This window comes from Brachyhypopomus gauderio, chromosome 12 (genome assembly GCF_052324685.1).
Source record: "Brachyhypopomus gauderio isolate BG-103 chromosome 12, BGAUD_0.2, whole genome shotgun sequence".
Classification (NCBI taxonomy): Eukaryota; Metazoa; Chordata; class Actinopteri; order Gymnotiformes; family Hypopomidae; genus Brachyhypopomus; species Brachyhypopomus gauderio.
Window position 1 is genome coordinate 8,051,753 of NC_135222.1, and position 21,578 is coordinate 8,073,330.

Sequence of the window (21,578 nt, forward strand, 5' to 3'; positions counted from 1 at the left end):
CATTAATCATGCAGTGGAAGAATACACTCCTCCGGTTACTTCTCAATCAACCTCCCTTTGCTCTGGAAACCCTCACTACTCCAAGCAAGTGGAGAAAGGGGGGTGGGGGGGGGAGTTGCTACGCATGCCAGTCTGAGGTTGCAAAAATAGAAATCAATCAAAAGTGGTCACACATCTCATAGCATGTGAATCGAGCCGCGCAGACTCGACCTTCAAGAGCGGGGGCGTTTCTCAGAAGTAAGGGTGTACGTGCCCCCCCCCACCACCACCACCACCATCACCACCCTCCACCCCACCCGCTTGGATAACGAGGGCGCTGGGCTTCAGCTGTGTCCTATTAAACCCTCAGACCGAACGTTCGAGTCCCTGTGAGATCAAAGACGGAGCCGTGGGGCTTGGAGAAAGAGAAAAAGAGAAGGAGAGAGGGGGAGAGAGAGGGAGAGAGAACGGAGGGGGGGGAGGTGAAGGAGAAGGAGAGAGAGTCTGCAGCTTCAATGGAGATCAGCTGTTGCTTGCCTATTGCACTATCGTTTGAGGATGCATGAGAGAGGACTTGCGCACTTTCTGAAATATATATGAAGATGATTCCACAGACCTGCAGGCTGTGAATGAATGCTGAACGCAGTATGAGATATATATTTTTCACAGCTCACTGAGAGAGAGAGTGGAGAGTCATCTTCAAAATCAATAGTTACAACCCCTTGTTAAAGATAAGACACTGGAAGAGAAAGAAATATGTGACTGGCATAAAGGACAAAAACGTTTAATCCAAATACAGCTGACTTTGAAACTGAGTCAAATGACTTTTTTCTGTACAGAATTGTTTGGCCAACTAAGGGCTCAGTTTGACCAGGACTCTCAAGGAGGAACAATACAACAAATGTTGGAAGCCCCATGACTCCAACCAAAATAGCCCTGACCATAAATCCTGTTCTGCATTCCTTTCTCCTTTTTTCCCATTTTTTTCCGAAAGCTCTTGTCCTTGTTCCCTATCAGCTGTGACCTGTTTATGCCTCTGTGATGCAGCCTTCCATCAGAGGACTGTCAAGAGAGAAAGGGAGCAAAACACAGACCTAAAGAAAGAGTAATGAAGGGGCGTGTAGAAAAGATAGACAACTAAATAAGGTGTCGTGGGGAGTTATATATGATGACAGACAAGAGTGAGACAGCGAGAGAGACAGGAAGGGAGAGAGAAATTCTCCTTTCGAGAGTCATAGGTTCAATTATCGCCGTTCTCTGCCTCAGGTCAACCCCTTTGTCTCGTGCTGGCTTTCTCGCTGAGGCGATTAAATCACAGAGTCTGCAGTCATCCTTCATTCAAACGGAAAAAGTCAAACTTGTCTGATCGATGTACGCGCCGCCTCCCCTTCTCACGGCCTTAATCTCTTTCCCCCTCGGGCGCCACCTGACACGCCCTCAACGTGCTGTCACAGAACCCGGAACTCGCAACAAACGCTCCTGCAGCCAGCCGTTCACGCAGAACCGGCACAACGCCATATTTCAGCGTCTGTAAGGCCGTAGTGCCTTACCCACTGCTTACGCCGTAAGACACCGTAAGGGGTTAGACCCCATTTCAACCTCATTACAGTTTGAATACATCTTTGGTTATGATTTTCACACTAAAAAGGAGGTGGGTGATGGGACTTGTATTTTGGGTGGGCTTGTCCTTATTGCCGACAAGTCGTATCTTGACTGAAGTCATGGCCAGTACTCTGAACCTCAATACGCCAAGAGTATGGACTTTGTCTCTCTAGCAGCCCATTTATAATACATGCACTTGCCTTTGTTGACCGATGGCCAGTGAACACAGGAACCATTCACCAGGTGCTGAGGATGTGCCGGAGTTTATTTTCTTCCTGACTGAGCACCAAGGCCAAAGGTCAAGTGTTGGCACGGACACGCTTTATCCAAAATTGGACAAGATGGGTTGTATGATGTCCACAGCTACAGTATTTTGTTCCGCCAACAATAGATTGACACTGAATTGTCTTAAAATGTCACAAGAGTGGTTTACAAGTAATTTGATCTTCAAACCCTACAGCAATTCCGAATTTTAGACGGCTTAAAAGCTTCATACTGCACATTAACTGAGAGTACCGTCTAGAGACATCATCGGCAAATGTGACGTTTAAATGTTTTGATTTTAAAAGACCAATTAATTGCTTACTGCCCTTGGTTTATATGCCACAGCCATAAACTCTAACCATACATCTACAGCAACCGATTCATAAAGTGGCTGCTATGCGGAAAATGTAAAAACAAGGAGAGGGAAAAGGGGTGGTAGTAAAAGTAGGCTGAGCGGAGTAGCAGAAGAGGGGGGTGGTTTGTGGGACTGACCTTGCCAAGGCTGACCACTTACAGGGCTTTAATGCTCCCGGCTGGCCACACCCATGCCCCCCCCCCCCCTTTAATGGACACACCCATGCCTCCTCTGCAAAGCACAGAGGAGGCTGTAGTGCATAGAACTGCTGTGCTTATGAAAACACTGGGGGAGGGGGGGTTGTGCAACACTTGTCAGGTGGAGCCCACAGAAAGGGCTGTTACACATTAACAAATGAGGTCAAGAAACAGTTCCTCTGCTGTTCCCTCCCACATTTTCTCTTTCTCTCTCCCTCTCTCTCTCTCTCTCTTTTACTCTTCCCTTCTTTCTTTGGTTTGTGCTCCCCCACCCCCCACCACATAGGAAGTGAGACTGGGAGGAATATTTCATTACAAAGCATTCATTTTACACATCGGGGGGTGAAGGGAAAGGGCCCCTTCAACACCTCCACCCACCCTCCACCCACCCACCCTTCAGGACGGGACTCCACGTGCCACGTGCAGTAGAAGAAAACAGGTCTCTGTCTTAAAAGCCTCCTTCAAAAAAGAAAATGGCACTTGCACAAAGGAAAGCAGAAAGGATGCAAGGGATCCACTTTAAAGAGCAAATCTCTACCATCAGGCTTCCTGTAACAGGAGCCCCAGTTCAAAGTTGCTACTGGGCAGAGGAGAACAAGACTGGATTTGAAAATGTCCTTGGCTAAAATTTCACTTTGTTTTCCAATACTGACCCCCCCCCCCCCATCTCTCTTTTTAACTTAGCCTACATTCACAGAATATGTGTCATTTTCTTTGGAAGATGATTAATTAAAGCCTTTATTCAATAGACAGCTTGTCACTGAGCATAGGAGAACAAGTGTATCGGCTCAGTGCGAGAAAATACGTTGCAGTCAGCCAACCACGACTGCACGGGAGGTGAGTGAGAAATGTCTGAAACTGTGTGGACAAACCTGAGTGGGAATCTCTGATATTTATGTCACCAGATTTACCTGTCCGGGTCTGTTTCCTTTGTTAACTCAGACTTCAAACTCATTCACTTCATTCTCGCATCGTAAAGGATTATTTATTTTGATTTCATATGGCATACCCTGTATGATCCCTGTTTCATCCTTTCTGGAACATTCTAACAATAAAAATAACAAGTTTGTTTCAGCTTTTCAGAAGCATACTGTATTCTTTTTTGCTGATTTTCACTCAGTGTTTTCTTCCTTGTTTTATAGGACATATTATTAATCCCTTAAACCCAAAATATCCTTTAGCCCTAAAGACAGGCGAGCCAGGTTTGCCTGTAGCCAGCTCCACTATGTTGTCAGCCAACCACATCCTCTGCTTCTCCACAGTAGCAGGCCAATGAACGGCTGTTTCTGGGTCTGGGCTTGTGCCTGGTTTCCCCCCTGCCTGCAAACTGACGTGGCACCTCCGCACACCCTCTGTTTACTCTTCCAGCAGGTAACTAGGCAACGGAGCCCCCCCCCCCCCCCCATTACACGTTCCAGCTTCGGAGAGGGTGTGATCGCTATATTTGGTGCGACATAAAAACCTTTTCTTCAGATAAAGGCCTCCAGTCAACAGGACGCATGTTCCTTTCTTGGTGCTGGTGTGTCTGTGATTGATGGCAGAAGGCCTTCGCCTGTTTTCTGTCTAATTATAGTCAGTGCGACTGCTGGATATATCTACCCCCCCCCCCCCCCCACACACACACACACACACACACACCATTCCCCCCTTACTACCTTTCACGTTTGCCCCTTTTTTCTCTCAATCTGAAATAGCAGAGTCTAGAATGAGAGCTGAGCTGGGATGTTTTGCTTTTCCCCCTACTGTGTTTGTGTGTGTGTGTGTGTGTGTGTGTGTGTGTGTGTGTGTGTGTGTGTGTGTGTGTGTGTGTGTGTGTGCATATTTGCTCAAGGCAAGCGTGTAGTGCACCAGCCGTAAAGGCCTTGCAGGATTTCCACAGATCCCCGAGGCAGACTGGCTTAAAGTGCTGACGTGGCAAACACGATCCTCCAACTTCCGCCCCCATTTGAGGCCGACACCACATGCTTAGCTCATGGCATATTTGTCGACCTTCTGAGCTGCATTTGAATGCGAAACCGCCAATCAGAGGAGATCATTCCAGGCCCAAAGTGAAACAGTTGCTCACATCACCCCTCTGCAGTTCACTTCTGGCGTGGTGTCTAGCTGTGCTCTTGGGCATCCTGCTATGTCTGTCACAAGTAAATGATCATTTCAAACCTTCAACTGCACATATAACACAAAAAAACTCACATGCAATTTTTTTTTAATCTAATGCACTAATGCATATTCACAAAAGAATAATGTCATTCTTTATCATTAATGTATACATGCAGGTACCAGTGTAAAGTGACAAATTGTGAGTTGCGATTATAGTTTATTTTCCCGTGCTAGGATTTATGCTTCTTAAATGATTGGTAATTCTACTTGATTGTTCCTTCAGTTCATTGACCTTAAAGATTTTGATCAGCATTTCACCACTATTTTACTGCTCATTTCAGGCCTTCATATGATCATGCTATTAAGGACTTTCACTTTTGCTCAAATATATGTGTGATGGCCAAAAATGTAGAGCAACTTCAGAAACATCTTTTTTTTTTTTTTTTTTTTACTTAAAGGTCTAAATGATTCATAGTCCAGCTCAAGCCAGTTCACAATGAAAGCAGGGCAGCTTTTTCCAAAAACCTATTCTAGTTTCTAGTTGCTGTCGTTCACCCCCAAACAGCAGGCTATTCACTAACCTTTCCAGCACTGATAAACCGATACGCCTAAAGGTGTACATTTCCTTTTTGGCGGATTGAAAGAAAACAGTCTATAAATCATGAAGGCTATGTGCCAAACGATGTGTTAACTGTCTCGTGACGGCTGAATTTTGGTTTTTCTCCCTTCTTCTTTTTTCTTTTACAAAAATTCGACACTAACTAGCTAGGGTGGGACAGCTGTGCAAACAAAAGACAGAAAGAGCCTAAGCCTTTTCTGACTGCTACGTAATTTGAGCAAACCTATTAATCTCCGACGACCGGCTTCTCCCCTCCGGGTGCTGAGTTTCGGTGACGGATGAAAAGAAAGGAGTCGGCGCGGCTGGAATTTGAAGCAGAACTGCGCCAACAGAACAGATGAGCGAGCGGCCATGTACCAGGAACGCAAAACTGACAACAACCGCAGGACCGCAGTTAGGAATCACCATTTGAATGTTTGTTTTGATTTTCTTGGTTTGCCTTATATAGGCCTACCCTGCATCTGATCCTTGTGGACTTGACATGCACAGTTGATATTAAAAAACGGGGTAAAATAAATTGCAGAGTATAATAACCTCTTCAGTTATAATATGCAGCTAAGATTCCCTTAGTGTCTTCGTGGTCTACTTGAGGGAGGGAGGAATGTTTTTACCAATTACAGTTTTACCATCGATTAAAAAAATAGTGACCATGTGCAATTAAAGAGTTAACTGGAGCCTTGCTGCTCATCTGAATGGCGACTACATGTGGATTCTAAGCGGAACAGAGGCATCCATTCATTTCTGTCCTGTGTGTGATCAACCTTGAACAGCAGCAGGCGTGTTGGCCTCAAAGCCCCTGATTGAGGAGAAACAGGACGGTGACTCAGGAATTCCACCAGGGCGACCACGTGATCCGGCGCGTTTTCTTAAGCTGAACCAGAGTGCAGGGTCGTTTCTTTTAACCCGTGCATAAAGTTGTGTCTATGTCTATGACTTCTTTTCAGAGGCGTTAATGTATTCAATCTCGTCGCAGACCAGATTACCACACACACACACACACACACAATTTTCAAGCCTGGTTGGCACCTTTTTTCGCTCAATCTTAAAGAATTGATCTATAACATATTGATTGTGCAATCCCCCCCGTCAGTAATATGTAATAATATCATGTCTATAAATATAAAAAGGGGTGCAAAGGAACTCTAAACTCTATTCACCGAAAAAGGCCAAAGCACAGATTGTTGACGAGCCCTTAACCCATGGCAGTAAGCGTAAAACTAGACACCACAAGTGTCAGATTGCATACCGCATTAAAGTTCTTCCACATGGGACTTGAAAACAATGAAACACAAGTCACAACTCGCTGTCAGAGACACACACACACACACACACACACACAAATAACAAACTCACTACAGAACCTCAGATTAGCACACATATCCCCATAAAGAATTGAGTTAATAAGAGTGATTAGGCCACTACACTGCTGACATACACTAGACAAAATGTCTCACTCTCAGTCTCGTCTGCTTTCCCTCCCACCGCGTCCCATTTTGTTCTTGTAGAGTCAGTTGCATCACCCTCTCGTGTGATTCACAGGAGGGAGCGACCGCCTTGGAGAATAATGTAACAAGAAGCGGACCATGGACACCTCAGGTTGTTATTACAAGGTCAAAAATTGTATTTGGCAATTTTAAACAAGTGCATACAAGTACAGCTAGAAGCATTTCAGTATTCGCCAAGTGCTCAGAGTAGTTTAGTCACATTCTATGTTTAAACATGGACTGCCACCAGTTCTAATAGTACATTGATAATTGGCGTTGAACAACAACTGAAAAAAGGGGCAAAAGTAGTCTGTTATAATGTGTACATACCTCTTCATCTTCAACAAAAAAAAAAGAAAAAGAAACAATGTATTCAAAAAAGGAAAAAAATTTATACAGCCATGTTTACGAAGTGTACACTTTCCTTGTGTCCATATGTACATGTCCAATAATTTCGGTTTGGATGGTATGCAATTTGATTTATTTATAGTCATCTGAAATCTATATGCATGTATTTTTCATTTGTTGTTTTGGAAAAACAAAAAGTAACCAAAAAAAAGAGCAAAACACAAAACTGTGGAAAAATCAAGGGTCTCTCTCCTTTTTTACTTTCACGTCTCCTGCCAGGATGGTGGCTATTTCTCCCTGCATGAAGGCCCAGGGCACGTTGGAGCCCACCAGGGGGCACTTCTCGCCACTGGGGCAGTACACCTCGCCCGTGGCGCCCTGCTGCTTGATGCTCTCGCGTGAGCAGGGGAAACAGAACTTGTGCGAGGGGACCGAGGGGCACTGGACGAAATGTGTGTCCTCCAGACGCTCGTGGCACAACGTGCAGCAGAGTGGGGTGCTGCCGGGGGGCACCGACGAGTCCGGAATGCTCTGCGGGTGCCCGGCCTGCGGGTCTACGCCCGGCACGTGCCCGGTGGCTACGCCCGCCCCGGCGGTGCCCGCCACCCCTCCGCCCATCACGTCCCTTTGGGTCAGCCGGCGCTGGCCGGCCGAGGAGGGCGACAGGGGGCTGCCGCTGTTGCGACGCCCGGCCGCGGTGGTCGAGTGCACCTGGTTGGCGTCCTTGGGCGAGCCGGTACCGGCACCCGCGTTGTCCGCCGCGAGGATGAGGGCGGCCATGGGCGACTGGCCGTTCTGCGTGGCGGTGGCCGCCTCCGGGGGGGTGGTGCGGGAGTGCGGGGAGATGGTGGAGGGGGGAGCGGCCGCGTAGCTGGGCAGGGCGGCAGAGGGCATCTTCAGGACTTCAGATGGAGAAGGGAGCCAGGGCTGACCCTCGCCGTTCAGCTTGGCCACGGTGCCTTCCGCTTCTGGCTCAGGTGAGGCTTTCCTCTTCATGCTTCGAGGTTGCTTGCCTGCACAGGGTGGTGTGGGGGTGGGGGAATCGCAAGGGTTGGGGGGGTGGAGAAAGTTAAACATGCAAGTCAGAAATAAGGACAAAAAACAGATGCAGCAAAAAAAAAAAAAAAAAAAAAGAGCCCTTTCACTCTTCAAAAACTAAGCATGACCTGTTGTTGGCACTGTTTGACAATTTTTTGCCAAGAGCCCCACACACAATATGCCATGTGAAGGCGCACAGAAATGTGCACTGAACTTCTCAATTCGGAAGTAACTGCCGACATTTACATGAGCTTGTTTAAAGCGAAAGAAAAAAAAAGTTAGCGGTAAACTGTCTGTTTAAAATGTTTCGCAAAGCCGTCGTTACCTGTTTTTGAAGAAGTTGAACTCGTTTCGTATCCCATCCTGTGCTGCATGGCAGCGTGCTCTTTTTTGAACCTGTTGTCGAGAGTGTGCAGCGCCATGAGGTCCCGCACCGTCTTCCCCTTGCCCATCCACTCCTCTGCTCGTTTGTGACTCTCGCTAATGTCAGACATGCTATCTGCTCGATGCTTGTCTTTCATGTCGTCTGAACGTTTCCCGCCGTGATCGGTCAGGCTGGGCGCACTCAGGGCGCTCGGTATCCCCATCTGAGGAGGTCGGCCATTGAGTGCATGCACAGGCGGCAAGGTTCCGTTCACCAAAGGCACCAAATTTGGGGGAACGGTGCTAGTCCTGCGCGGGTTGGGGCTCTGGCGATTCAGCTCTGGCGGGTCGTCGGGTTTTGGAAATCCGTTCGGAACGGGGATACCATTTGCCTGCCTCCCTGGCTGATACTCGGGACCCAGCCTAGGCGGTCTGTCGGGGGCTAGAGGATACCGATCCAGGGGCTGCGGAGGGCGCGATCCGGGATCTCCAGCCGTGTGGTTGATGGGCTGAATTTCCTTTCCCGATTTACCTGGTCCCGGAGACCTACCCTCCTGGAAACCGTGAGCCCGTTTAAGTTGCCGGGCAGTCTCAATAACAAATTCGATTCGGTCAGCTCCCTCGTAGTTGACACATCCCCTGCAAACAGGTTCTGTAAAATCCCAAATCATAGCCCACGGCATGCGGGGCAAGTCACACAAATAACACGACTGCCTTCTCGAGGCAGCGACCGCCGCGGAGGACATGGCTTTTTGGGGGGAAAAGTAAGCCACTAATTCTCCAAATGTCCTTCGGTTTCCTTTAGATCTGTTGGGGGGGAAAAAAGAATAGAAAAACTCGCTGTAGTTTCCCACCAGTCCGTCAGCGACAAAACAGTGAAGTTACACTCCGAAGTTCATGGCAGTGTGTACTTTACTAGCGCGCGCCTCGATCTATCTCCCTCTACTACTCAGCCAGCCCGTGCAGTGTGGCGCGGTGACGTCACGGGCGACACTAAACTTAGGCTTCCAGCTCCCATTCTATTTACTTGATTCTTCGACAACCGCCTTCAGCGCATGCTCCATGCGTTCCTCTCGCCCTCAACACTCCCGACTGCTACTGAAATCAAGGCTAGACGTAATTTTATTATTGGACTTTCAGTCGTCGTTGGCTGCCGTTTCACAAAAGCAACATTAATGGATTGCAAAGTAGAAGGAAAATATTTTTTTAAATGCGTTTTAAAAATTGCACTTAGCAAAATGTTATAGTATTCGGTGAGAACGTAAAATACTTCAAAAGGTCCTGACTAGAAATTTTGATGATTTCGATGCAAACCCCGTGCAAACCCAGAGTTGTTACTGCACCACTGACCCCGCTCGTGTAGGCCTAAATGTGACCTGCAGCTATAGCCTAGAAATTCCACATTCCAGTCCGCCTGCCAACGCAACGTCACGCGGTTCACTGCCCTCAGCCAGTCATGCTAAACCGACTTAGGTTTGAGCTACCACAGCAGATTTAGGAGGCAATAGCCTTAACTCTAATGTAGCCAGAGTATTTACTAATCCAAAAACAGCAATACACACCTGGTCAAGTAGGTAGAAGCAACGCTGAATTCCAGGTAAAAAGAAAGCACCGTAAATACCGCCTGCTCCGCCTCAGAGTTTGCTCAGATAAAACTTCCTTTCTACGTTGGGGGGTGGTGACTGTCACCGTGGGTAAATTATTTATCTTTAGGCATGTGAACTTCGTTCAGACTCGAGGCTCAGTTGACTCATGTTAGCCAAGCCCATGTGATTCAGCAAGCAACAATTGGTTCAGGTTCAGGGTGACGCGGAAAGCCCCATATCAAAGGCAAGTCTAGACCACGTAAGCTGTGAATAACCTTATCATTGCTTTTATGAGGATTTTACGAAGTTGAATTTAATTAACCCAGCCAAATATATTTTTTACTTAAATGTAACAAGTGAACATTTATTCTAAAATGTATACCGATGATTACTTTGTGTTTTTAATAAATGGAACAAAAGATGCTGTTTAACAAATTCAGAAACACGTTTAGACGAAAATACGTTAGTTAAAAAGGCTATTGTTACCAGACTGACAAGGGGGGAAGCTGAATACACGGGTTTGACCGCATTATGTCAACAGTTACGCTTCTCGCGCCTTGGAAATGGACGTCTTTGCAGCTCGCGCACAATGCTGAGTCGGGTGAGGCAACTCAAGACCTGCAGGCAAAGTGGGACCTGTTTTTGCAAGTACTTATGACGACTTTTCAATGAGGAAGTGAGAAACAGTCACGTAGGCTACCCGCTTCTGCCTCGCCCATACGGGGAAAAACAAACCAACCCCTCTGGCACCCGGCCAAAGATCTAGTCTACCGCTGACATGCGCTGTTATAGAATCGAGAAGTCTCTGTGTGCAGTTTTTCCCCAATAGCCATTTTAAAAACGTGTTGTTTCGTTATCTCGAACAGTCATTCAATCAAACAACGCATTAATGGAGCCATTCATGAAACTTGAAATTCATGAAATTTATTTAACCGAAACGACCCAAATATAGAATAGATCAATTCCCTCGTGTTTTGTCCGCTTCAGCATTTTATACAGGACGCCGAATAGATTTCACTATATCACTGAGTAATTCGAATATCAGATCTTCCCCTCGCGCAAGCTTTCTTTTCGCGGTGAACATATTGCCCACAGCTGACTAACGAGGCTGCAGATCTGTTGTGTCGTCTCTCCGTAGAGTAGCATTACGACATGCGCTTCACTTCCGCCTTAAACGCGCCAGTCAGCAACACACGAGCGTGCACACAAAGAGAACGCTGCAATCACCGAACAATGCGTTCCATTTTACAGCTGCAGGCAAAACAGTCGAATAAGCGACGCGTTTTGCATACTGTACAATACGGTCAGCGTTTAGGCAAATGGCGTGGCACAGGGCATCAGCTAAAAAGGAGGCTATTAATAATAATAATAATAATAATATTATGAGTAAGAATTTTTTATGGATCATTTTCAGTCCATTTTCTTAAGTGCAGAATCCCATTAGCTGCCACTGTGCATGATTCCAGACTGTAATCCATTATGGTGACATATTTCCTCCTAGTGAAAGACCAGACCTTTCCACAGGTTTTTTCCTCCAAACATGCCAAGGCGTGTCCAAGGGTAAACCCCCTGGTAAGACTCTTAGATAAGCCCCCCTGAGTAGGAACATCTATGCTTTGTCTTGAGTAAACGTGACCCCCTTCTCTGTGCCACTTTGATGCAATGGTTGTTGTAGTTTTCAGTGACTGTTTTCTTCCTGTGACGTACATGCTTGGCGTCTGTGGTCTGTGCCGCATAGCCTGCTTACAGAGATTTGAGTGTGAGCCCCGCTTGCAGCCATGTGATTGGCCGATGATGGGATTAAGATGTGTCCAACTGGGGCTCTGCTTCCCTCTGGGTCCTGTAACCTCTGCCAGAGGACAGTGGTCCACGCGAAGGAAGTGTCGCACAAATGGATGACATGGCCTTTGAAAACCCGGAGCATGTCCGATTTATTTGTTTATTGTTGTTAAGCCACATCAGACTCGGTTATTGTAAAGTTGATTGCCTCTGATTCACTTGAATCCACCAAATCTCTGTGTTCTGGATTGAACAGTCCGGACGGCCACTATTTTGGCAGTCTATCCAAAACGAAAGCGCACAAGACCATTCCTGAAACCCCAGAATCTTTCCTCTAGTTACACAACCAATGAAGCAGTTCTGAGGTTTGGAGGAACACTTCACTCAGGGCCCCATACTTTACTCTGCAGAAGCCCCTGTGGAGGCTTCCTGGAATTGTTGGCCAGACAAATAGCTCGCACACACAGCCGGAGAGCCCGAGTGTCTATCTGGCTTAGCTGATTCACACGGGAGGAAGTCCACAAATCCAAAGTGGTCTGGGGTTTGGGGGTGGGGTCAGGTGTCTTCCTGTGATCTCATTCAACTCTGAACAGAGACCAAACTTTGATTGAATACTGTCCACATGCACGTAGTATTTCTTTTACCCTGGTATATTTTCATTCATGTTGTGTTTATTGGATAGAACAGAATTGCATAATTGCAATGCGTCATCCAGCAACCTAATAACTTTTTAATCATCTATGCATGTTGAGCTCTGAAAACCACCTTCTGTTTTTTTTATGAGAGAATTCTTGGAAAAAGGAAGATGCAGTGTTAAATTAGTGATCTGATCCGGACAGGTGCACCATTTGGTTGTAGGTGTCGTGTCTGCACTGGTTCAGTTCTTCACTCCAGACTTGGGAAAACTCGCACTGCATTCCTTTTAATAATTGAGCCAAAAGTTTTGTCGTGCACGCTTTTGATGTGTTAAAACATTTTAATTTTTAAACAGCACATGTTTCTAATAAAGAAATATGAACATTATATACAGCTTTGAAGTTCTGCATTGTAAAAGCACTCTGTGCAAGTTGCTAATCCAGAACAAAAGTCATACAATTTGTTCCAAATTATACTTTTCTGCAGATGACTCGACACCAGCATAAACGTGTATTAGCATGTAAACGCAGGTGTGTATACATGTGTGGGTGGGTGGGTGTGTTGGTGTTTTTATTTCAAAGTTTAATGATAACTGCTCAAGCCAAACTACAGATACAGATTACTTATGGCCATATGAGTGTTATTGGTTTTCTGCTATATACCCAACTGGACACACATTTACACGAGAAAACAGATCTCGAATCAGATGGCGGTGATGTCATCTGCTGAAGAGAGGGCTGCTTCTAGCCCCGTATGAGTCACATTTCTCATCGTCCTGCTTCTTACACCGGAAAGCGTGTCTATGGCAACCACAGCCTTATCAGGATAGCCTATGTGACTAACCGCTTCCTGTTTACAGTGTTAGGGTAGCTTTCAGCCTTCAGCTCTGCAGCCCAGCAAAACAACACACACACGGTGCGCGCACGACCGTGCACGGCGCGGAAAGCCGGGAGGTCTTTTCTGCGTCACGTGGAAATGGAGCGCTAAAGCTTACCGCAGTCTCCCTGCTCGTGTTAATACAGCCCGTTTTATTTACGCGCTTTAAGCAAAGGCGAGAGGCCGGCGTGTGATTTAGCAGGATTGGCAAGCGCGTGCGAGGTTGGGTCCAGCTGCTGAGTGCGCAGGCACTAAATCGCAGCGTCACCTCTGCTCTCCGCCGCCCGCAACGGTCCCTCCGGACCATCCGGACAGGACTGACAGAAATACTCCTCTCACAGGGAGAAGGAGAGGGAGAATATATGACTATTGGCAGATCACAAAGGCCCGCAAACAGATCAATACGAAGTCGAAATGGATGTTGACAGAAAATGGAGCATCTGGCTTACAATCATAAATCTGAGTGGCCCAGACTGGGCCTGTGTGGTACTACTCATTATTATGCATGCATTACAGTAGTATGCTCTCGTTTGGTTACAGGCAAATGCTATTCCAGGACTGTTGTAATCGGCTTCAAAACAGCCTGGGATTCGCACACTCACGGTTTTGGGACAGGTACACCCCAAATATCCCCGCCCCCTCTTCCCCCCAAGATATAAATTGGCGCATTTTGTGAGCAAAGAGTTTTGGATGGCTTTCCACCAGAGACTGAAGAGGAGGAGGTGATGTCACATAAAATCTCTTTCTCCCTCTTTCTTTCTCTCTCTCCCTCTCTCCACCTTGCTCCCGTCCTCCGCCCCAATCCTCTTTTGCGGGACTGGAAGGGAGGGTGGCGGTCTGCCAAGGCAAAGGCTGCTGGGAAAAGGCGGAGGCTGCCAAGCGGGCTCCTGTGGCCGACGTCCGAAGCTCACATCTTTGTTCTCTAAGACCTGGTGTTCTGCCACGGGCCTCATTTCAGCCTCCGCATTATGGTTGCCCTGGATGTGAGCCAGACTTCTGAGAGCTCACTGCCTCTCTCTCACTTTTCTGCTTCTGCCTCCCCCCCTTCTCTCCTCTCTCTCTCTCTCTCTCTCTCTCTCTGTTTTCGTCTGGCTCTCACCTCCCTCTCTCTTGCTCTCCCTTATTCATCAGCCATTTACGGCTCGCTGCCAAACATTCTGCAGTTGCCATGGCAGCCCGAGGAGTGGAACATTGGAGAAGTACTGCAAATGAGTCATTCCGGGGTCCAGATGTGCCACATCTGCAACAAGGCGATGAAAGAGTAGACAGCAGCAGACTCACACAAACAAGAGCTACCACTCGACAACAACAACAACAACAACAACCACCACCACCATCACTGCAGCAGACATGCAAAAATCTGCCAGACATGAACAAGAAATTTAAAGTCTTGGCTTGTCTGGGTTATTTGGCTTGTTTGTTCAATAAGCTGGTATGACAGTATTTTTGAGTAGGTGGTTTCTGCTTGACAGAATATGAAAATCCAACATTGGTGAATACAATGGATGTAATTGTTTACATAAAAGGTATCCCACTTTGCATACAAATGTTATGACGAACAGTAATTCTAAAAATATGCATATTATTGTGATTTTTGCGTTCGAGCACAGAGTGGAAGATCACATGACTTTGGGGTTAATGTTTGTGCCTTTTTACCTGACGGTTGACTTTGCCTTGCAAGGTTCTGGAAGCAAAATGGTAAAGTCACTATCAAAAACTCAGTAATTCTCTCTCTCTCCCTCAATCTCTGTCTCCTTCTCCCTCCCTCCCTCTCTCTGTCTCCTTCTCTCCCTCACTGTCTCTCTCTCTCTATGCTGTCTTTGCTCCTGATTGCTTCCCCCAGTTCCTTGACTTCTCAACTGCTCAGAATGCAGCTAGCAGGTACAACAAGGAACAGTTCTTGCATGGCCTCCAAAAATAACACAGTGATGTAACTAAGCCCCAGAGCAAGAACTGGTGAATAATGACATCTCATGTAATGTCCAGACAGCTCTCTATCTCTCTGTCTGAATCTTCCCCTCTCTCTCTCTCTCTCTCTCTCTCTCTCTCTCTCTCTCTCTCTCTCTCTCTCTCTCTCTCTCTCTCTCTCTCTCTCTCTCTCTCTCATATCAAAAGTTGCCATGCCTTAGTTTTAAATTTTGATGTTTCTTTTGATGTCTGGGGGGGATGGAGCATTCAACAGTCTGGTTCTTCATAGAGACAGTGAGAGGCTTATGGAAGTAATCCGATTTACTTGAGCACCGCGTTATGTGTTGTGCACGACTCCAGCCGTGGTCCTATTTTCGTCTCGTGCAAATATTCATTAACATATAAGGACACAGGCCTCAGTTTTTATTTGGTCCTGAACCTTCAGTGTTCATCCCACAGAATTCTGTTTCCAGGATACTGGGAGGTATGCTACAATGTGCAGTAAACCCTACTCCCTCAGTGCCGCTTGGGTTTGTGTGCAATCCTCTGGCTACTGAATGTAATCTCTGGAATTCTGAACGAGGCGGGCAAAGGCCAGCAACGGAGCCCATTCTGTAGCGTGCAAACCATTAAGCTGTAGTTTTCCTCCGTCTGGCCCTGTGTGGTTTGGACAATATACTTGTAAAAGTAAAAAAAGAAAAGAAAAAACAAAACAGAAGAAGCAGCAAGCCCCTTTACGAGAGCTCCTGTCAAGGAAGGCTTGCGATGTAACTCTCATGAATCGAGTTCTTGTTCCTGTGCATGTGGAGTGCTTTTGTGACTTTCTTTCACTCCTGTCGTGTTGCCCAGATGAGCTCCCCTCGAGACTCCAGCTCATACAAAGTGACTGCAGAACTTTCCCATACACCATCACATCTTAAGCATTTTATCAGACCTCTCCACCACATCAGATGGAAGGATTCTACCGTAAAGTTTTCTCTCTCTCTCTCTCTCTCTCTCTCTCTCGCCTTCTTATCCTGCCAAACATTTGCGTGCATTATCTTTATTTCATCTGTTCCCTCTTCCTTCTGATATATGCGGTGTGAGCATCTCTGTCTTTCTTTCTGGTCTGTTGTTTCATCAACACCTGAAGCCCCGTGTGACCCTAGGTGTCCTGATTCGCTTCTCGCGTTACTCAGCCAGACCTTCCGATGGCGTGAAACTGCAGTTCTCTTTGTCGTCACACCTTAAGTCAAAGGTGTGGCTGCTTGCCAGCGTTTAAGAGCAAACCCCGCCCAGGGGGTGTGGCTGGCAGGAGCAGGCTGATAGGCGCTTCTGCTGGGAGAGCTTTGCACTGAACTGGAGGAAGTTTGAATGCCACACCATGTGAGAACAGAGGGCTGGTGAAGCGGAGGTTAAAGCCGGTTGAACCTGTCAGCCTGCTGGGGTTACGCTCTTGCAGTGGCCACCTGGTCATGTCTGTGCTATCTGTCCTCCCGGAGCATTCTTTCTTATCTGGCAACACTCTTTGTGTGCTTGTAATTCTTTTTTCACAGAAGCCATCTCCGAGTTTCCCTGTTACTCTGTTAGGCGCTATCTTTTAGTTTATCTGTGACACTCTCTCACACACACACACACCCACGACCACAGGCAGGGAGCAGAGTGCACTAGGTGCCCTTGACGAGACAGATAAGCCAAAGTAATATGATTACTTGTCTTGCATTGTGCAACCCATGACTCACTGCACTACTTGTAGCTATGACGGGGTTATTCTGGCCAGGCTGAAAGAATAGCTGTTTACGGGTGAGCGTGCACGTCTGTTCACATGCTACTGTGTATTCGTTGGTATGGGGAGGGTGTGCTTAGCATACAGTGTGGAAGGAGGTGACCTTTCTACCAAGAGTTATGCTGAGCTGGCTTGAAAGCATTCGTAAACAAACAGGACAGGTCCTTATTTGCATGACTAGACAAAGAATGTACAGTAACCACACGCGCTGAATTGGGAAATGAAAGCACCCGTTCAGGACGTCAGTAATCGTCTTTCCAGCATTTCGAAGCAACCGTGCACAGTAAACAAAAAGATTAGAGAGGTGCTGGCTAAAATGCTTGATCCTGCTCTTAACCGAGCAACTCTGGGGGAAATGTGAAGATTGGCCAACCGCCCTTCGGTTCCTCGGAAACGGCTCCGGCCTGTCCTTCACGCCATTGCGTCATCATAAAGGCCAGGGAGCGTGTCCATGCCAACCAGGAGCCCTGCCACATGCCTCTGACCGCGGCCTAGCCGGGCCCTGGACGATGAGCCATATCTGTGCCGGATCTTGCTAACCTTTCCCCATATAGCCGGTTAAACATTAAACGGCTCTTATCACGGTTTCTGGGCCGACTGTTGTAAAGTGCAGCCCTGCAGCACGAGCGTGGCTTCAAAGATTTATCAGCTTGCCGCTTTGAACGGCTTCCTGGGCTCTGCAGATAGCCTCTTTTCCACTTTGCCCTTTCAGTGGCACCGGAGGTCGCAAAGCGAGTCATCCGCGCCAACGCGCTCCATCCGGAACAGGAGGACGTGGAGCTACCAAAGTACCGAGCTCCGGGTGAGTGCGGTTATGGCCGGAGCGGATTCCACAGACTGGGGATAAATCGGCCCAGCTAATCCGACTTAACGTCAGTCTCAACGGTCACGTGTGCTCTGGCCCTGTTGTAGGAGAAGCCCTCTGTGTCTGTGTTGTGAGCACAGGCCTTTTTATGGCCTGTTTAAGGTGATGCTCTTACCTGTAACATGTCACAGCATGTCACGATGTGGGATATGACCTCAACAGAAAAGTTTGTGTTTGGGGAAAAACAGGTTGTAGACTTCGGGTTAGCATAACTTTTACCAGTTTGGTGAGTGTAGCTTCATTTTCCATTATTTCCTCATGCATCATTGGTAGGACCATTTTCTTGTTGAAGCAACAGAAGCGTCTTGTGACGTTACCTCAGAAAGGAAGACAAATAACTCAGTAGAGGGAATGAATGAGAGCGAATAGCAATGGCAGGTTAAGCAAATGTGCTCTATGGCCTGATCACAGAGGGGGCGGGGCTAGAGTGGCAAAGAGACGGGAAGCTAGCAGACTCGCTGAATCAGCAATTCTGCTTGGCTTATTTCAATCAGTCTATTTAAACAAAGCCATGCTGTGTGAGTACACACACACACACACACACACACACACACACACAATAGTCCAGAGGTGCGTCACAGCTTTCACAGCTGACTGCCTTGAATCATGCCTGTCAGGAAAGCAGGAAGCTTAGCATGGGGTAAAATGTGAAGGGGATGGGGGTGGAGGGGTTAAACCATCAGCACTAAAGTCAGAGATAACCTAGAAGTTTAAGAATAAAAGCGAGAGAAAACGAATCGCTCTCCCGCTCACCCTGTGACCCACCAAAGTTATGTAGTCCGCCAGCAAATGAGGTCAGAGTTGAGCACTAACACACCCCCCCCCCCCCCCTCAATTCTGTTTAATATCGAGGTTAGTTGAAGCACACATCCAGATGTCTCCCCTCATCCCTCCAGATTCATTTTCCTCTTTTATGGTACGGTGCGGCGGCAACCAGGGCAGGACTGACCCAGATCCGAATAGGAGCGAATCCCCCCCCCCCCCCCCCCCACGGGGCGCTGGTGCTGCTGGCGACGGGGGAGGGGCAGACAGACAGGACAGTGCGATGAAGGCCTTTCAGAAATAGCCCATTTTAGCCTACTGAACAAGAATAGAGCGAGGCAACACGCTTCATTCTAGACACGTCGCTCACTCATTGGAAGGAGTAAAAAAAAATAAAAATAAAAACTGGGTTACTGTCACACGAACGTTAACGCCGATCTGGGTCGCTTTGGGGAGATGTTATGGCGTTTGCACATGAGCACGTATTTTCGGTCCGCATTCAATATTTAAATGGTCGAAAGAGACGGCTAGTTTCGCTCGTCTTAAAATAGAGACTGAAAACGAATAAGCGACTCTAAACCGAAACAGCCGTGCGACATGAGACGAGTCCTGGGGAAGAACAGCCTCACGGTCTGCACCGCCACTGGCGGACACATAAAGGGAACATCACCGGCATCACTACTAGCAGAGAAAAGAGGGTCTTCTACTTTCTTGCTCACTTTCTTTCTCTCTTCCCTCCATCACCCCATTGATGGCTGAGATGTCTCGTTGTGCATGTGGCCGAGAGCACCCGTCCGCCCTGCGCATAAAAGGGCCTTGTCTTACTTATGGCCTGCACGTCCGCCCTTATCGGGAGGAAGTGGCTGGCAGCTTTTCACCTGAGCTTCGGTAGCCGCGCCGATACCGTCTGCGGCCGCCCCCCGCCGCACCCGTGCATTTCTTGCCCCCCCCCCCCCCCCCCCCGCTTTATTTGCGCTGCCGCGCCCTGCTCTGTCTTCTCCTCGGCGAACAATGACTCTCCTCTCCACTCGGAGCAAACCCGACACCACGGCACGCAGGAGGCCCGCTCACCTACGGACGCGGGCAACCGGATCCGGTGAGAGAAGGGGACGCACGGCTTCACAGGGGATCGAATGTCCGGCGCATTCGGGCCTCTGAGTGACGCAGGGAGAGGGAGAAAAGGGGAGAGAGGGAGAGAGAGAGAGAGAGAGAGAGAGAGAGAGAGAGAGGGGTATGGCAGATGAAGATGTCCAAGGTGTGAGTATACATTTATGTTTGTGTGTGGGAGTGGGGGATGTGTGAGTGAGATGCAATATAATGGAAGATGGCATAAGTGTGTGTGTGTGTGGGTGTTTCTGTGTCAGGGTCTGGAGGGAGGGAGGGAGGGAGGGAGGGAGGGAGGAATAATGAGAGAGAGGTGGTGTTATTTTTCAGCCTTTTGGAGGTCACAATAAGCAGAGACACAAGGCCAGTGGAGGCAGAACACAGTGAGGCCTTTCAAGTACTGAATCAAGAATGCATATCAACCTAAGTCACACGTGCTCACCCCTAAGTACCCTCTGCCTACTCACTTACACTGCACTAAATGGAATTTAAATCATTTTGAAAGCTTCTACACCCCCCCCCCCCACCCCCGAGTTTAAAACAGCCCAGTGTTTTCCCCCAACACCATCGAAATAGCAGTGTGTAGCATCTCTGTGCCATGTGGGTGGAGAGTTTTTGTAGAGGTTCCACAATTTATGCATGAAATGAACGCTCTCTTTCTCTCTCCCTCTCTCTTTTCTGTCTCCCTCTATCCCTATGCAAAGATGGGAACATGCGTTTCAGTACGGCAAAGGTGAACCCTCGGTCAACTCCTCCACAGCAGAGAATTTCACGTTCGCCCGTCAGACAGTGAATCAGCGGCTTGGTGCTGGACCCTGTAGAGCGGCTCATGCGGCCCGCGTGCGTACCTGTGCTCACTAACAGGCACACGCGACATCACCGCCATGTACACACAAACAGAGCTTCAAAGGGCCACGCCAGCCGTCAGGGTCGACTGAGGTCTAACCTGTACCGGCTGTGGGGCTGTCCTTAACAAACACGGCGGAGGTGAACGAATGAGCCGAAACCCGCTCCCGGCTGGTGTCGGAGCTGTCTCGCCGGCTGGGTAAGAGCAGGCAGAACCCTTTTCTGCCTCAGAACGGGGCAGACGAAGGACAGCCACATGGTTGTTGATGTTTTCAGGGCGGTGACATCGCTGTCAACGGGCCAACCGTGGTGGAGGGAGGAACTGAGGACAGACATGTGCTCTCACACACACACACACACGCACCCACGCCAAGCACTCACTCATATACACTAGGTCAGATGGTGATGGGAGTGGCTGAGAATGTTCGGTGAGATGAGATGGCGCGTGAGAAGAGAGACACAGAGACGGCGGGAGGGAGAGAGGGAGGGCGAGAGAGAAAGAGGAAGAGAGAGAAAGAGAGATGCACACTAGCACTCCCATCTGCTGATGCGCTGTGGGGCCTCCGGCTCTTTCCATTCAGTCTGCTGAGCCTGTGCCATCCCGTCCTGCCCTGCTCCACTGCACCCAGGGGTACTGTACACACACACACACACACACACACACACACACACACACGCGCGCGCGCGCACACACACACACACACGCACACACACGATCTGAATCTATAGATGTATATCCTACTGTATAAATAGTGCAAACAAACATGCATATGAAGCACAATGTTGCTAAACACACACACACACGCACACAGAGCACAATAAACACCATCTTGCTTGCGAACCAACGCACATAATATAAAGGGCACATGCGTTAATGGATGTGCGGCTGCACGTGTGTACAGTGAGCTGTGGACCAGACGCAGACCTGCTGACACAAGCAGACGGTGCAGCCGAGCCTGGAATGAATGATTACTCATGGAAAACTACCCTCCGCCTTCCTCTGACCCAACCATTGATGCACTTAACATATTTTCCTATTAGAGGCACAGTCAACATGCACGCGCACCACCCCCCCCCCCCCCCCCCCCCTCCCTTGAACAACCCC

The 21,578-nt window shown here is 48.2% G+C and overlaps 1 protein-coding gene across 2 annotated transcripts; it reads right to left on the reverse strand.

The window, feature by feature from the left end:
* Window positions 1–6,710: 6,710 nt before the first annotated feature.
* irf2bp2b (interferon regulatory factor 2 binding protein 2b) lies at window positions 6,711–10,047 on the reverse strand. Of its 2 annotated transcripts, XM_077024818.1 has the most exons (3): window positions 9,909–10,047; window positions 8,309–9,153; window positions 6,711–7,958 (listed from the first exon to the last, which is right to left on the reverse strand). In XM_077024818.1, exons 2-3 carry the CDS (start codon window positions 9,090–9,092, stop codon window positions 7,183–7,185), a joined length of 1,560 nt encoding a protein of 519 aa, XP_076880933.1. In that variant the 5' UTR covers window positions 9,093–9,153; window positions 9,909–10,047; the 3' UTR covers window positions 6,711–7,182. The 2 variants fall into 2 exon arrangements, with proteins under 2 accessions (XP_076880933.1, XP_076880932.1); XM_077024817.1 differs by lacking the exon at window positions 9,909–10,047 and having other exon boundaries at window positions 8,309–9,557.
* Window positions 10,048–21,578: the final 11,531 nt, after the last annotated feature.